Raw genomic sequence first — 18,254 nt, forward strand, 5'->3', positions numbered from 1 at the left:
CTCCCAGTACTGTGTGCATGTATGACCCATCACTCTGAACTACATTATGATGTAAGACGATAGTGCACCGATAAAAGTATATTTAGAAAGAAAATATTAAATATGTTCATACATAAAGTTATCACTACCAATCTCACTAATATATATGGGGAGGGGAGTATGGCAGGTTAGTATCTGAAAGGAAACCCACAAGACCTCTGTGCGTGTATATATCACTTTGAACCTCACTATGATGTATAATTTGCAATGTACCAATAAAAATATTTTTTAAAGTTTATTTTCTTGAAAAATATTCAGGATATATTGTCTGAGGATCATGCCTCAGACATGATAATAAAGGTGATAGATATAAAAGCTAGTTATTCAAACAAGCTCTGCTCCAACTGTATTCTATTTATTTATTATCATTGATTGATTTTAACTGTATTCTACTTTAGTGTTCAGTTTGTCAGGAAATTTAATCCAATTATTTTAAACAACTCTAACAATACAGTTCAGCAGGCAACTAATTGTCAGAAGTGTTTCCATAGAGAGCTCTGTCCCAAGGAATTTTCTTTTCTAACTCACCTAGGAAAAGTACAAATGAGTGTCCTGTGTAAAACAATGCCCCAGAGGTCTCGGGAATAGTCAAGTAGCAGGCCAACAAAATGTTCTCTGCTTTGCCTTCTAACCTAGGCTTTTTCTCTTTGACACTTGTATCAATTGAGAAACTAATAATAGTCTTGAAGCAGGTGGTTAAATAGAGATGTACAGACTGTAGTATCTCTTTGAAATTTTGAAAAATTCACCATTTTTTATTGAAGAACATCAAAATACAGTAAGTAGAAAGTGACTTGTTTTTTAAAGCTCATTAATTATGAGGGAATGTTGGGATGTGTGTGGGTCAGAGGAACTAATATACATCTGAAAGGTACAAACCACTTAATTTCAGGAAGATTCTCTAAACTGCAAGAAACTTAGTTTGGTGATTCTGCAAACAACTAAACTTTGTTTTTAATGTCTTCATCAGTATCTCACTAAAATTAAAGGTAAAAACCTTTATATTAAAAAAATATTTGCACAGATATTAAGTGTTTGAAGTATGAAGCTTTCCATTAATCACATGGCTCTATTATATCAATTCTTTTAATACATGGTCAAAAGTTTATGCATTGATTTCTCCAAAGGTTTCAGTCAGAGGTTTTGTGATCAGGCAAACATAAATTTGATTTCTTAATTATTGTGATTTTTTTTTTACTCTCTTTAAAGATAAAACATCCGGGCTTAGGAGGCTGAGACAGGAGGATTGCAGGTTCCTGACCAGCCTCAGCAACTTAATAGGGCTTAGGGTATAGCTCAGAGGTACAGTGCCCTCAGTTCAATCTCCAGTACCAAAAAAAGTTAAAAAGCGTTGCAAGTATAAATTAACTACTTTACGTGGTACAAATGAACTATGAATAAGATATACTAGAATGACCGCAAAAGTGTATATAGTGTCCACAGAAATATCATCTAGCATTTACTAAAGTGACTAAATACTTATGCATAAATATATCTCTATGTGGTGAAATAGGGATGAAAATTACTTAAATTAGAAGATTCAAGAGTCATGGAATCTAAGAGTTAAAAGTAATGAAATATGAGCTTGACGTGGAAAAGGGCTGAGATCAAGGTATAGAAATGTTCATCTTAAATATACTTCATAGTAATTCACCTTAATTAGGCGTGCACACACACACACACACACACACACACACACACACAAAATGTGGTTTTCTAGGGAAATATCAGAAAAAGGGAAGCTACGGACTGAACACCATTCACAGACATAACCACGTTTGAGAAAGACCAGACATGATGGCACACACCTGCAATTCCAGTACTTGGGAGGCTAGGACAGGAGGATTGCAGGTTCAATGCCAGCCTCAACAATTTAAAGGTGTCCTCAGCAACTTAGTGAAACCATGTTTCAAAATAAAAATAAAATAGTGCTGCAAGTGTAGCTAAGAGGCAGAATGCCCCTGAGTTCAATAGACAGTACAAAGGAAAAAAAAGAGGAAGGGAGGGAGGGAGGGAAGGAGGGAAGGAAGGAAGGAAAGAGGGAAGAAGAAAAACTATGAACAAAATTTTAATAGTACAAATTAAATAAAATTGATGCAAGCATAATGGGAGTTTTCATTAAGAGTTATAATAAAAAATTACAGAAATTTTTCCTAGAAGATCAAATCCATAATAATTCTTTTTTTTTTTTTTTTTTTGCGGGTCTGGGGATAGAACCCAGGGGCATTCGACCTCCGAGCTACACCCCCTGCCCTATTATTTTATTCTTTATTTTGAAACCGGGTCTCACTGAGTTGCAGAGAGCCTCACTTAGTAGCTGAGGCTGTCCGGGAACTGCGATCCTCCCGCCTCAGCCTCCCAAATGCTGGGATTACAAGCGTGTGCCACCACGCCTGGCTAATAATTCTTTTTTATTGGTGCATAGTCATATATCTTTTTTTGTGTGTGTGGTACTGGGGTTCCTGGAAACCCTTCTACCTCCGGGCTACACTCCCAGACCTATTTTTACATTTTTATTTGGAAACAGGGTCTCCTAAGCCAGCGCGCGGGGCTGGCTTCTAACCTGCGCAATCCTCCTGTCTCTGCCTCCCAAGCGCGGGGATTACAAGCGTGTGCCGCCACGCCCGGCTAGTCATATATCTTAATGTGGTACATGATGGTAGGCCATGCATGCACACATCACTCATTTAGCCCTTCCCCAATTCATAATATTTCTCTAGAAATTAAAGAATGCTCCATGGTGGGAAAAGATTAAGTGTAAATATAATAATGTTAAATAAACAGACAACAGTATTTTATACTAGAATATCTAATGAAATGCGTAGATTATAATTTTTTAAATATTTCTTTATCAATGCAATGATTCTGACCAGGCTTATTTCATATCCCAGCTAGAACACAGAATTTTCAAATGAATAAAAACTTGGGCCCTAAGAATTTTCTAATTTATTTCTGCTTCTGTAACTTGATTCATATTGGTTAAATAAAGTGTAGAGGAGGCCACAAAAATTCAGATGCTTTATTCAAAATCTTCAAACAAATTTTTTCGTCTCGCTACCTCGTTTAAAGCACAAATTGCCTTTTGAACATGAAACTCTTGGATTCCATGATTTTGTATCTTCTGCCTTCAGTGATTTTTCATTCCTATGTCACTACACAGGGATCTATTTATGTACAAATACTTAAAGTCACTTTCATAACTGATATATGTTATTTTCCTGGTTATTAGCTGACAATATAAGTTAATTATTAACAACACCTTAAAATATAGACCCTAAAATTTCCTTTGTCTCAGGGTAGGTGCTGATTGATTCAATGAATAGAAAACCTTCTGGAGTGTTTTTCGATGGGGATCATGACAGATTGCTTGGAACTACTGTGTTTTAATTGCTATTCCTCTGGACCAGGACACAGTTTAATCAGAAGGAACGTTCACATCTTAGCTCTGAACACTTCTGTAATACCTCACAGGATGTCACTGGGGATGTAATAAGAGAGAGACTCTGCAAGCTGTGCTTTGTAACTCTAAGAAAGTAAGCTAATCTAGTACTCTGAAGCTACTCATTAACTGGAAGAGTAACTCCGAATTTTGTCACTGGGGTGCTACATTAACTTCCCGTCTGAATATTTTCCATTTTATAGAAACACACATTATCACTAAAGGATAGGAATAATTTAACAAAAAACTTCACTACCGCCGGGTGTGGTGGGCACGCTTGTAATCCCCGCACTTGGGAGGCAGAGACGGGAGGATAGTGCAGGTTCGTGGCCAGCCTCGCTGGCTTAAGAGACCCTGTTTCCAAATAAAAAAATACAAAATAGGTCTGGGAGTATAGCCCAGAGGTAGAAGGGTCGCCAGGAACCCCAGTACCACCAAAAAAAAACAAACAAACAAAACTTCACTACCTAATTTATCTGTCTCAACATACTGCTGTACTCAACTAATGTAATTTGTTCTTTTCAATTTATCTCTTAGCAGAAAAACAAAGAAATATATCCCGGAAATGTAAAATGACTTGTGAATTCGAATAAGTCTCTGGCCTGAGTTGGAAAATTCATTTTCCTCCTGATAGAGGTCATAAGGAGTTTGAAGACATAATTGTACTTATCTATAACCAGTGTGTCACTGGTAACTATTCAAGTCCTTTTATTAAGAAGAGAAATCTCTTAATTAATAAAAATCACAAGATGGATAAATTATCTAAAATATAACATGAAAAACCAAATTCCCAGAGTCTGAAGTAAATACTCTCTAAGAAAAAATATTTTCACAGAAACACAAATTCTTGTACATGGGGAAATCTATGTCACTTTAACATGCTCAGTGTATCAATGAGAAAACTGATATTGAAAGTGTTTAAATTTCAGCTGGGCGTGGTGGCGCATGCTTGTAACCCCAGCACTTGGGAGGCTGAGACAGGTTCAAAGCCAGCCTCAGCTACTTAGTGAGGCTCTCAGCAACTTAGTGAGACCCTGTTTCTAAAAAAAAAAGTATAAAATAGGTCTGGGAGAAAGCCCCTGAGTTCCACTCCCAGTACCACAAAAAAAAAAAGAAAGAAAATGTTTAGATTTCATGCTCAGTTCTAAACAGGTAGGAGAGATTTGTTTAAATCTGAAGTCTTATTCCCTAAGAAGATGGTAATATTATTCAACTAACTTGTTGGATTTGGACAGACCAGTCTTGATGATTCTAGGTGCCCAGGTTTTCTCCTCCTTCTCGGTGCGGAAGTTTTTTCCTCCTCCTCTTCCTCCTCCTCCTCCTCCTCCTCCTCCTCCTCCTCCTCCTCCTCCTCCTCCCCTCCTCCTCCTCCTCCTCTTCCTCCTCCTCCTCTTCCTCCTTCTCCTCCTCTTTCCCCTTCTCTTTCTCCTCCTTCCTGTAGCATATGAATGTGCTACCTTGATATTTCCACTCTTCTTAGCATTTCTGTGATACCTTCTAGCAGTGCTTCTGAAAAGGAACCATGTGATTCAGAGACACCAAACTCTATCAGACACAGTAGAGGTCAACAGTTATTTTAATAACCATCAGCTGATTTTTTATTTCAGCCAAAGTTTAAAACCGCTGTTTTGGAGTTTCTCCAACACAGTCACTTCTACTCTTTATTGAATCCTCGTCCAATAGAAGGAGATAGTTGTTGTCAGCCGTATTACATAGAGGAGTAAACTCAGTTTCAAGATGTTTAGCTTGTTGATGATAATAGCTTTTTACACTTTTACTACTGTAATTATACATCATACTAAAGTATAGGATGATAAGAATGTACATATACACAACACTAGGTCCCTCTCCCCTCCCTCCCCTCTCCTGCACATATCTTTGAGGCTGGCGTTGGTAATTTAATATGCATACAGAGCATTATTTCAACTTACCTTCATGACGTCTCAACCCCCTCCTCCCTTCCCTAAGCCCCCTCCCCCATTCCACTGGGGTCTCTGCTTCTCTTTCTGAGGTTACTCTGGCTTCCCAATTTCTATCTAGCTTCCACATATGAGAGGAAACATATGCTTTCTGAGACTTACCAATCTTAAGCTAATATCCTCAAGTTCCATACATTTTCCTGCAAATAACATAATTTTGTTCTTCTTTGTAGCCAAGTAAAATTCCATTGTGTATACACCACAGTGCTCTGATCCAGTCATCTGTTTTTAATCATAGTGTCATGAATGAAAATTTAGTCGCCTGGTATCAGAGCTTTGGATTATTTCCCCTGAGGGTTATTGTAGCCCATCTTCTATGATTCAGTGGTCAATGTATAATTATGCTTTGTCATTCCTTATCGTTCTTTTCACTTTTCGCTGCTTCTCTATTATAGGTCAAACAAATTGAAGAAAATGGTCCTCATTAATGAAAGTCACCCTGAAGAGTTCATTCTGCTAGGCTTTGCTGACCTTCCTTGGCTGGAGCTTCCTCTGTTTATTATTCTTCTGATAATATACCCCACGGCCATGATGGGAAACATCGCCATCATCCTGGTGTCCAAGTTAGACCCCCGCCTCCACAGCCCCATGTATTTCTTCCTCACCAACCTCTCCTTTCTGGACATGTGCTACACCACAAGCATTGTGCCTCAGATGCTGTTCAACCTGGGAAGCTCCAAGAAGACCATCAGCTACGTGGGCTGTGCGGTTCAGCTTTATGTCTTCCACATCATGGGAGGCACAGAGTGTCTCCTCTTGGCTCTGATGTCTTTTGACCGCTATGTGGCCATCTGCAGACCTCTGCACTACACCCTCATCATGAGCCAGCGCCTCTGCATCCTGCTGGCATCTGTTATGTGGCTGATTGGAGTGGCCTTTGCTTTTTCAGAAGCCACTCTTACGTTACAGTTGCCCCTGTGTGGCATCAATACACTGGATCACTTGCTGTGTGAGATTCCAGTTCTTATAAAGACTGCTTGCGGTGAAAAAGAGGCCAATGAGCTTGCCCTCTCTGTGGTCTGCATTTTTATTTTAGCTGTTCCTCTCTGCTTAATTCTTGCTTCTTATGTTAGTATTGGACGTGCTATCCTTAAGATTAAGTCTTCTGATGGAAGGAAAAAGGCCTTCGGGACGTGTTCCTCTCATCTCGTTGTAGTCTCCTTCTTTTATGGCCCAGCCATCAGCATGTACCTTCAGCCCCCCTCTTCCATCACAAGGGACCAGCCCAAGTTCATGGCTCTCTTCTATGCAGTGGTGACTCCTACCCTCAACCCCTTCATCTACACCCTGAGGAACAAGGATGTGAAGGAGGCATTAAGTAAACTGGTGAGGAGCATTTTCAGTTCCAAGTAAAAGTCGGTCAACATTAACTAAAATTATTTAACATTAGAACAAGTTTATATGGGTTTCTCTAGTAACTCATTCTTATCTCATAACCTAATTTTATGCTACATATTCTTTTTGTCAAAAATGTGCTGCGAGTCAGGCGTGGTGGCTCACGTTTGTAATCCCAGTATTTATGAGGCCGACACAGGAGGATTAGCGAGGCCCTTTGCAACTCAGTGAGACCCTGTTTCAAAATAGAGAATTAAAAAATAGGGCTAGAGGTGTCGCTCAGAGGTAGAATACCCCTGGGTTCCATCTCCAATACCGCAAAAAATTTTAAAAATGTGCTGTGTCTAATATCTTTATAATAACATTATGTTTGTATGATATCAGCTGATATGCAATAGTATTGATACTCCACTTGTGAAAATACAGAAAAATAGTTTTTCTGGTTAATGTACATCAAACTAGTAGCTTTGCTAAGAACGCATAAATTCATTAGTTCGTGATTGTCATTGTTAGTTTATACCACATAAAACAGTATCAATAGGGCCAGGCATGGCGGTGCGTGCCTGTAATCCCAACACTTGAGGGGCTGAGACAGGAGGATCACAGGTTCAAAGCCAGTTTCAAGAACTTAGTGAGGCTCTCAGCAACTTAGCGAGACTCCATTTCCAAATAAAAATTATATAGGTCTGGGGGAGGGGGGGAGGCTTGGGGGCAGAATGCCCCTGGGTTCAATCCCACCACCATAAAAAAGGCATCAGTAGGCTTCCTCTCCGTTTTTTCTGTAAAAAAGTTATATGAGTTGTAGACTTTGACACATCTAGTTTAGAAACCTCAATTTATGTAGATGCTATCACTTTTTTTGTGTGTGTGTGGTACTGGGGTTCCTGGAAGCCCTTCTACCTCCGGGCTACACTCCCAGACCTATTTTTACATTTTTATTTGGAAACAGAGTCTCCTAAGCCAGCGCGCACGGCTGGCTTCGAACTTGCGCGATCCTCCTGTCTCCGCCTCCCAAGCGCGGGGATTACAAGCGTGCGCCACCACGCCCGGCTAGATGCTATCACTTCTTTAAAACTGCATTGGACACTGGGTGTGGTGGCGCACACTTGTCATCCCCGCACTTAGAAGGCTACTTAGTGAGGCTCTCAGCAATTTAGTGAGACCCTGTTTCCAAATAAAATATAAAATAGGTCTGTGAGTGTAGCCGAGAGGTAGAAAGCCCCTGGGTTCTACCCCTAGTACCACACAAAAAAGAAACATTTGGAATAATGGTAGAGGAAACCTATAGAAATATATCATTTGTAGTAGAATGTGTCACAATCCCAAGTGTGTGTGTGTGTGTGTGTGTGTGTGTGTGTGTGTGTGTGTGTGTGTTCAATGTATTCCAGCACTTAGTTAACCCTCAGGAAGCTCTGTCAAAGGAAAAGCACATATTATAAATTAAACTGATTAAACTGAAAGTGTAATCTATACCTGAAACAAAGCACAAGCAAATTGGCAGTGCCTTTTGCTAGCTGTAAAGACATAAAAGAATGCAGACATGTTTTGGGGAAAGGCTTTAAGGTCAAGATGAAGATGATCTGGCAATTATTTTCTTCAGAATAGATGTATCTTCATAAAAACATGGCATAGGCAAGAAATACATCCTGTTCTAAAAGAGGATTACACTTAATATGAATTGGGATCCTGATTTAATACATGCCTTCATGATTAATATAAATCTAATGTCTTTCAAACTCCAATGCTTTAGAAACCACTAGTGAAAAAGATAGCATGGAGACGCACTATATACGGCGAAACTGAAAAATCTGGATCAGACTTTTCTTGAAGAAAGGACAGTAGGTATGTAGGTAACTAATGTCTTAATCAGATATGAAAAGCAGCCGGGCGGTGGCGCACGCTTGTAATCCCCGCACTTGGGAAGCGCAGGTTTGAAGCCAAACATTTCACTTTATGTCAACATTGTGCTCAAAGTAAGAGTGTGTTTCAGATAAATGCTTTAATTTTAACCTGAGTAAAGTATGTATGTACTACACATAAATACACATTTACCCTCAACATTTAGCAAGAACTCAAATAATCATTTAAAAACTTATTCCACAGAAAAGTGAAGTCTGTCTGATGTCCTTTACTGTTATTAAGACTGCCATCATACAAAATATTTTAACTCTTTCAGATATGATGGCTTTTAGTACTGATCTTGAGGTCTTAGTATCTTTTTTTTCTTTTTTTTTTTCTTTTTTTTTTTTTTTTGGTGGTACTGGGGATGGAACCCAGAGGCTTTCTACCTCCGGGCTATACTCCCAGACCTATTTTATATTTTATTTGGAAACAGGGTTTCACTAAGTTGCTGAAAGCCTCACTAAGTAGCTGAGGCTGGTTTCGAACCTGGGCGATCCTCCTGTCTCAGCCTCCCAAGCGCAGGGATTACAAGGGTGCGCCACCACACCCAGCCTCAGTATCTTTATATACACTGAACTTTAGTCATTTTATGTGGAAGGTTATAAAACAGATTTAAATAACAACTGATGCTACCTATTTTTTATACAGACAGAAATTAAGTTCATTACACTAAGGAGCCTCTAACTCTATTTTCTGTTTCTTCGTCAATCACTACATTATATAACTTTTTTTTTTTTTTTTTTTTTTTTTGGTGGTACTGGGGTTCCTGGAAGCCCTTCTACCTCCGGGCTACACTCCCAGACCTATTTTTACATTTTTATTTGGAAACAGGGTCTCCTAAGCCAGCGCGCGCGGCTGGCTTCGAACCTGCGCTATCCTCCTGTCTCTGCCTCCCAAGCGCGGGGATTACAAGCGTGCGCCACCACGCCCGGCAATATATAACATTTTTAAAACCACTATCACTCCCTATACTAATTATAAGATGTATTATAATAATTACATCCTCTGTGATTTTGGCACTTGCTCTTCTGTGTATTTATTTCTGCATTCCAAAAATGCCTCTTCCAATTTTCTACGTCTGAAGGCCTTCCTTGGAATGAATTATAATATAGAATATACAAAATAAATAAGGAACTCAACAATAAGAAAAAGAACCAGGGCGGACTATCTCCACACAACTGCGTATGTGCGTGGAAGGCATTCAGAGAACATATCATGGGGAATACAAAGGTTTGCTTGGAGACGTGAAGGCCGCGAAGAGGGGAAGGTCTGGAAAGCACCGCGGTTGGGAATGGAGAGGCAGCCGGGCAGTGGGGTGATGCTCAGAGACGCGTGTGGACCTCGCTGCTCCCTGGCCTGGGAAAGCAAACCGGTGTGCAGTCTTATTCACAGCAGGTTTTTAACTCCCTCTGGTATCTTCTTTATACAGATTATACTTGGAGGTGATTGACTAAGCTTTGCAGGTCACACCTGTGTTGTTTCTCCAACCCCCTTCCATAGGGTCTAGCGTCAAGGTGAGCAGGGCTTTGCAGGTAAACTTCTAGCTCATCCCAGCTGACCCCATCTGTAATGTCTAGCTAGCTACCTAACATTTGGGCAACTGCTTGCTTACAATGGCTTGATGGGGGACAGAAACTCTTTTTCCAAAATCCTAAACACAAGTAGCTACTAAGCTTAAGAAAAACAGAATGTGTGCGATGGAAAATAAACTTTAAAAATCTGAAGTCCAGCCGGGCGTGGTGGCGCACTCTTGTAATCCCCACACTTGGGAGGCAGAGACAGGAGGATCGCGCAGGTTCATAGCCAGCCTCGCTGGCTTAAGAGTCTCTGTTTCCAAATAAAATATTCAAAATAGGTCTGGGAATCGCCGGGCGCGGTGGCGCACGCTTATAATCCCTGCGCTTGGAAGGTGGAGACAGGAGGATCACGCAGGTTCCAAGCCAGCCGCACTGGCTTAAGAGACCCTGTTTCCAAATAAAAATATAAAATAGATCTGGGAGTGTAGCCTGGAGGCAGAAGGGCTTCCAGGAACCCCAGTACCACCAAAATAAATAAATAAATAAATAAATAAATAAATAAATAAATAAATAAAGTCTGGGGGTGTAGCCCAGAGGTAGAAGGGTTTCCAGGAACCCCAGTACCACCCAAAAAAATCCGAAGTCCTGTCATCTATTTTTCCAATACCAAAATGAAATAAAACTAGAAATAAACTACAAGAAGGAGAATGGACTGAGAAAGTATATGATGTCATTTTGCACAGATACTTTCCTGTGTTAGGGGTCCTGGAATCAATTGTCCTGAAGATACAGAGGGCAGCTATATATCTTAGGCTGCTTTTCAGTAGCTGTGGCCAAAATACCTGATACAAAAAAATATACAAGTGGAAAAGTTTGGCTCCTGGTTCAAGTACAGTCCAGGCCAGGCATGGGGCGCACGCTTGTCATCCCAGCATTTGAGAGGCGGACACCAGAGGATGGTGTTTCACGGCCAGCCTCAGCTACTTAGTGAGGCCCTCGGCAACTCAGTGAGACCCGGTTTAAAAATAAAGAATAGCCGGGCGTGGTGGCGCACGCTTGTAATCTCCGCACTTGGGAGGCGGAGACAGGAGGATCGCGCAGGTTCGAAGCCAGCCGCGCATGCTGGCTTAGGAGACCCTGTTTCCAAATAAAAATGTAAAAATAGGTCTGGGAGTGTAGCCCAGAGGTATAAGGGCTTCCAGGAACCCCAGTACCACCAAAAAAAATAAATAAATAAATAAAGAATAAAAACTAGGGCTGGGGGTGTAGCACGGAGGTCGAATGCCCCTGGGTTCCATCCCCAGTACCACAAAAAAAAAAAAGTACAGTCCATATCTGGTCCCAAGACACACATGATGGTCACATGATGGTGGCATGGTATGACAGGGGAAAGGTGAGTTCAACTCAAGTGTTGCTGGAAGAAGAGAGAGAGACAGGAAGTAACCAAGAACAGATGCAATCCCCAAGACAACACCCCAGCAACCTCCTCCAGCCAAGCCCCGCCTGTCTAAGCTACCACCCAGTAAGTCCATTCAATTTATAAATCCTCCTTGGATTTATCCACTGATGAGACTGGAGCCCTGACTCACTTATTTCATCTCTGAATATTTTTGTCTTTCACACAGGATTTCAACACATGAGTCATTGGGGAGGGGGAACATTCCAGACCCATATTATTCAAAATAATTTTATTTTAAATTTATATTTGAATGAGATAGACAATTATAAAATTTTTAGGAAACCACAAAAAGATGCCAAGTAACCAAGAAATCTTGAGCAAGAAAGACTAAACCTGGCAGTATCACATAACCTGGCTTCAAAAAATTGAGTGAATAGCCGGGTGTGATGGTGCACGCTTGTAATCCCCGCGCTTGGGAGGCGGAGACAGGAGGATCGCGCAGGTTCGAAGCCAGCCTCAGCTACTTAGTGAGGCTCTCAGCAACTTAGTGAGACCCTGTTTCCAAATAAAATAGAAAATAGGTCTGGGAGTGTAGCCCGGAGGTAAAAGGCCCCTGGGTTCCACCCTCAGTACCACCAAAAAAAAAAAAAATGAGTAAATAAAGAAAATGTGGTATAGACCCACAATGAAATTTTATTCAGCCATAAGAAAGAACAAAATTATGCTATTCATAGGAAAATGGATGAAACTAGAGAATATTATGTTAAGTGAGATGAGAAAGTCAAGGGGATTATATTTTCTCTCAGATGTAGAAGGTAGAGAGAAAAAACAAAAAGAACTTAAATGACAGAGATAAGCAGAAGAGAGGGGAAAAGAGGAATGAGAAAGAAAATAATTCAGATAATGTTTTGTTCATATATGAAGGCATGCCGACTACTCTCACTAACATAGGGAGAGGGAAGAGGGGGCATCATCATACACAAAGAATATAAAACTCAAAAGTGGATCAAAGACTTAAATGTAAATCCCAAAACCCTAGAAGTGTAAAAGAGGAGAAATACCTGATGATCTGAGCAAAGATTTTGGACAAGAATGTAAAAAGCACAGGCAATATATGAAAAAAACCATATAGAATTATTTCAATGTACTAAGCTTCTACGTGGGAAAGTAACTAGCAGAGACAACAGACAACCTACAGACTAGGAGGGGTATCTGCACACTATCGCCCAACAAGGGATTAGTAGCTACAATATATAAGTAACTTAATGGTTACATGACGTAGCCATGTAGAAAAAATATTACACAAAAGATGATAATAGTGAATAAAATGTATAATGTAAATCAAAACAGCTAGAATATTTTAAATACACTCATTATAAACAAATTGACCAATGTCTGAGATGATGGACGAGCTAATTATCCTCACCTCCCCATCATAAAATATATAAATGTACCACCCATCACAGTGTTTCCCATAAAGAGGCACAATTACTCTTCACCATTAACAAAACGCACACACACCTACATGCCTAACTACATAAATCAAAATAAATATTTCACGTCTCAGGAAATGGAATGAGTTTATTTTAAAACAGGTGTAACAATGGAAGAGAGATTTGGTTCCAACCTAATCCAGTGAATAACTGATTGTAAGTAAGAAGCGTTCCATAAAGAGCTCTTCCCCCAAGGAACGTTCTCTGCTAATTCAATTGGGATAAGGGTAAATGAATGGTCTGTTTGGAAACCATGCCCAAGAGGTTCCAAGAGGCGCATATAAACAGCATGCCCACAAATCATTCTGTGTGTTTTCTACTCTTGTCTTCCTAACCCAGGCTTTTTTTTTTTCTTTTTCAACACTATTCATCAACGAAAAACTAAAAAATTTGAAGTTAGTTCTTAAATACTGTACTCATTTATGTACTATAGTTTCTTCATTCTTCTTTGGAAATATAAAAATTCTTATTAATTCCTTCATCATTCCTTTTGTTGAATAGTGCTTATTAAAAATAAGGTGAGTAAAAGACACTTGTTTTTATGTATCATGCATTATTCAGGTAAGGATGGGATATATGGATCGCCGTGCCTTATGTCATACAAAAGAGAAAGAGCGCTTCATTTCAGAAGACTAGTTTTGGAGAAAACTGGTTCAGTGGCTCTAGAAACAACTAGATTTGTTTATAACTAGTCTCTTTTTCAATATTTCCCTTAAAACAATAAAGATGTTTAAATTTCAGTAAATACTATAATTGATAAGTACCTGAGCAACGTATGAGACCTTCATTTAATCACATAAATATATTACTAAATCATTTGTAATATATGGTCAAATTTTCCTAGGTTCACTTATGCACATGTTTCTCCCAGATGTTTTGATATCTGATAAAGTAATTCTTATTTCTTCTCATAATCTTTTACCACGTGAAGCTAAGAAGTGTGATAAATTTATGTCCTGTGTGTGGTGAAAATAAATTATGAATAAGACATGCTGCAGTGAAATGTAAATGGAGATACTGAGGAGATGTCAAAGGAATGGAGTTCTTATCAAAATAACTTTAACATTTGTGGATAAGGAGTGGTGAGTTAGCCCGGGCCACCCTCCCGCCCCCCCCCCATGCCATTTTGGCATGGGGCTGTAACTATTTTCTGTATTTCTATTTTCTGTATTTCTATCTTTTTAATAACCTTCTTTAAATCTTCAAAAAAAAAAAGATTTGTGGATAAATAGGCTCCTATATAGTAAAACAGTGAAGAAAACTCACTGAAGATAAAAGATTCAAAAACCACAGAATGCAAGAGTCAAAAGTAAAGAAATATTTTGAGAATGACACGGAAAAGATGAGAGAGCTAAGAATAAAATTATAGAACTTGCATAAATTTCAAAGTAAATCTCATGGACTAGGAAGACTTGATGTGGTGTCTCTAGAGAAGTCCAGTTTTGAATTTAGCTCCTCCACTGGGCTCCAACAGATAACTTAATCAAAATCACTCAGACTAAGCCAGGCGTGGTGGCACGCACTTGTAATCCCGGCGCTTGGGAGGCTGGGACAGGAGGATCCCACAGGTTCAAAGCCAGCCTCGGCTACTTAGTGAGGCTCCCAGCAACTTAGTGGGACCCTGTTTCTAAATGAAATATAAAATAGGTCTGGGAGTGTAGCCTGGAGGTAGAAAGCCCCTGGGTTCCATTCCCAGTACCACAAAAAAAAAAAAAGTGAATATAACTTTTTTTTTTTTTTGAAGGTCTGGGATGGAACCCAGGGGCATTATACCTCCGAGCTACATCCCCAGCCCTACTTTTTATTCTTTACTTTGGAACAGGGTCTCACTGAGTTGCAGAGGGCCTCACTAAGTAGCTGAGGCTGTCTGTGAACCTGATCTTCTGGTCTCAGCCTCCCGAATGCTAGGATTACAAGCGTCCACCATCACGCCTGGCTGAATATAACATTTTAAATGAATTGAAAATATGTCTTAAACTTCAATTATATAATAATGTGAGTAGACTGAAATTTTTTAATCCGATTAATTCATTCCATGATCATTTCATATCCCTTCTACACACAGAATTTTCACCATAAAAAAACATGAAATACAGCTTTAAACTTGAGTTGTTAACATAACATCTTGAATAACATAGATATAGAGATCATAATCACTAAGGAAATATCTCTAGAATATAGATGCCTTCTTGGGGTTCTTGCAATTTGATATGACACCACATTATTTAAGGCATGTGTCACTGTGGTCTTTACTTCTGTCCCAGTTACTAGCAGACTCTAGGAATGAGTAACTATGTACAAGCCTACACATCAACATTTTCTTTTACCTTAGGGTTTGAGTTGGGTACTGATTGATCCAATTGGTATACAAAGCTTAATGGACTGTTTGGCAAACGGGGATTATTAAGGAATAGTTGGATGGCCATCATTTTATTATTGTTATATTATTGTTTTAGTGTACTCTGGTGTAGAATCACACAACCAAGGAGCAGCACTCACACCTTAGCTCCTTAGCTCTGCGTGACGTGCCACAGGATGGTGTTGGAGCTTTAATGAGAAGCATAGCATCAAAATTGTGACTTGTGACCATAATAATGTCGCTATTGTGTTTAACCCCTGGTTGACTTGAGGAGTAACTCAGAATATTGTTACTTAACCTTCTGTCTGAATATCACCCACTTCAAAGAAGACTGTGGACTGAGGGAAAGATGCTGCCCAACCAACAGAAATAATATAAACAAAAAGAGCCTTCTGTACCAATTTATCTTTCCAAAAATGCTGCTCTGCTTAGCTACTTGATCTCATTATTTTGAATGTGACTTTTGGGTGAAAAATACAGGACTGTTTATGTCCTTAAACTAGGAAATAACATGAATCTGAAGTTACCCGGAGTTCAAAAATGTATTTACAACTGTATATAATCAGTGGGTCATTGATAACTGTCCAAACTCATGAAAACAGAGAGATGAGCCCATTCAATAAAGGGAAACCAATAAAAAATGTGTAAAATAACTAAAATTTAACAGAAAAATCAAATACCCAAAGTTTGAACTAAGCAGTATGCAAACATTATACAAAAAAAAAAAGTTCTTAAGCATGGGAAAACCTATGTCACTAGAGTGCAAACCCCCCCAATTTAAAATAGGGGAAATAATATTAAAAGTACTAAAGAACCTTAACTTCCACTTGTCATTTAGTCCTTGTTAGAATTCAAGAATATAGCCCTTTTGTACACAGGAGGAATTTCAGTTGCTGAATCACTGTCTCGCTTGTTGAAGGTAGCTGACATTAACTTACAATATCATAAAGGGAAATTGGGTCATCAGGTGCAAGACCATTTATATATTTACCTTCCAAAAGATGTTACCACGCCCTTTCTTCTATCAGAGGATAACCAAGCATCATAATGCATTCTTATTCTTCATAACTCTTACTGCATTTTTGTCACCTCCCTACATTAGGTAAAAGAAATCAAAGGGGATGGCACTCTTTAATGGAAGCCACCCTGAAGAGTTCATTCTGCTGGGCTTTGCTGACCTTCCTTGGCTGGAGCTTCCTCTGTTCATTATTCTTCTGATAACATACCCCACGGCCATGATGGGAAACATCGCCATCATCCTGGTGTCCAAGTTAGACCCCCGCCTCCACAGCCCCATGTATTTCTTCCTCACCAACCTCTCCTTTCTGGACATATGTTACACCACAAGCATTGTGCCTCAGATGCTGTTCAACCTGGGAAGCTCCAAGAAGACCATCAGCTACGTGGGCTGTGCGGTTCAGCTTTATCTATTTAGCACAATGGGGGCCACAGAGTGTCTCCTCTTGGCTGTGATGTCTTTTGACCGCTATGTGGCCATCTGCAGACCTCTGCACTACACCCTCATCATGAGTCAGCACCTCTGTATCTTGCTAGTATCCACTGTGTGGCTGTGTGGAATTACTTATGCTCTCTCGGAAGTCACTTTTACATTACAGTTGCCCCTGTGTGGCATCAGTAAGCTGGACCACTTGCTGTGTGAGATTCCGGTGCTGATAAAGATCGCCTGTGGTGAGAAGGCGGCCAATGAGCTGGCACTCTCTGTGGCATGCACTTTCATAATAGCTGTTCCTCTGTGCCTAATTCTTGCCTCCTATGCTAGTATTGGACGTGCGATATTTCAGATCAAATCTTCTGAAGGAAGGAAAAAGGCCTTTGGGACATGTTCCTCTCACATCGTTATAGTTTTATTATTTTATTGCCCAGCCATCAGCATGTACCTTCAACCCCCCTCGTCCATATCAAGGGACCAGCCCAAGTTCATGGCTCTCTTCTATGGAGTGGTGACTCCTACCCTCAACCCCTTCATCTACACCCTGAGGAACAAGGATGTGAAGGGGGCGTTGGGCAACCTGATAAGAAGCATTTTCTGTTTTAAGTAATTATTGGGAGGCACTGAATAAAATTATGTCACAAAATAGGTTTATACAGAGTTCTTCAATAACTGATTTTTGTCTCAAAAACTAATCTCAGGTTACATGTACTTCTTGAACATAAAATATTTTATATTCTTTACAATCATGTTAAGGAATTAGGATAGTCAACTAATACCACTATAGGCCTCTTTTGTGGTAATACATTAAGATAATTCTATTCAAAGGCCGAGCATAGTGGTGCACACTTGCAATCCCAGCATCCGGGAGGCTGAGACCAGAGGATCACGGTTCGCAGACAGCCTCAGCTGCTTAGCGAGGCCCTTCACAACTCAGTGAGACCCGTTTTCAAAATAAAGAATAAAAACATTAGGTCTCAATGTGTAGCTCAGAGGTACAATGCCCCTGGGTTCCATTCCCAGTACCACAAAAAAAAGATAATTGTATTCAGCTTTATACATGCAGAAATAGTAACTGTGTTCAGTAGCTGATGAGTCAGCAATATACATTATAATATGGATTGACTAGCTCAAGCTTCCCATCATCACAATAGCATGGTGTTCATTCGGCAGTGTGTTTCTTGTCAGTTCACCTAAGAATCGTCTCAATATTCCCTGCATATCTGGCAGAGGTCTGTGTGCTCGGCAGGGCTACGTTATGCATTATGTGTGAAACACCACACGTTTTCAAGAATCATGAGTCTCACACGTGGGTCAACTTTAATTTATGTAGGAAATAGTA

The 18,254-nt window shown here is 39.8% G+C and overlaps 2 protein-coding genes across 2 annotated transcripts; both read left to right on the plus strand.

Moving 5' to 3' along the window:
* Nucleotides 1-5,871: 5,871 nt before the first annotated feature.
* LOC308272924 (olfactory receptor 2B11-like) lies at nucleotides 5,872-6,810 on the plus strand (the record flags this gene model as incomplete). The annotated part of the gene is made up of 1 exon (XM_080709965.1): nucleotides 5,872-6,810. The coding sequence occupies one exon, from the start codon at nucleotides 5,872-5,874 to the stop codon at nucleotides 6,808-6,810; it is 939 nt and encodes a 312-aa protein (XP_080566091.1).
* A 9,773-nt stretch (nucleotides 6,811-16,583) lies between these two features.
* On the plus strand, nucleotides 16,584-17,522 carry LOC308272922 (olfactory receptor 2B11-like; the record flags this gene model as incomplete). The annotated part of the gene is made up of 1 exon (XM_080709963.1): nucleotides 16,584-17,522. The coding sequence occupies one exon, from the start codon at nucleotides 16,584-16,586 to the stop codon at nucleotides 17,520-17,522; it is 939 nt and encodes a 312-aa protein (XP_080566089.1).
* Between the last annotated feature and the right edge of the window lie 732 nt (nucleotides 17,523-18,254).

Source organism: Muscardinus avellanarius (assembly GCF_963383645.1).
Source record: "Muscardinus avellanarius genome assembly, chromosome: 14".
In the NCBI taxonomy this organism is placed as follows: Eukaryota; Metazoa; Chordata; class Mammalia; order Rodentia; family Gliridae; genus Muscardinus; species Muscardinus avellanarius.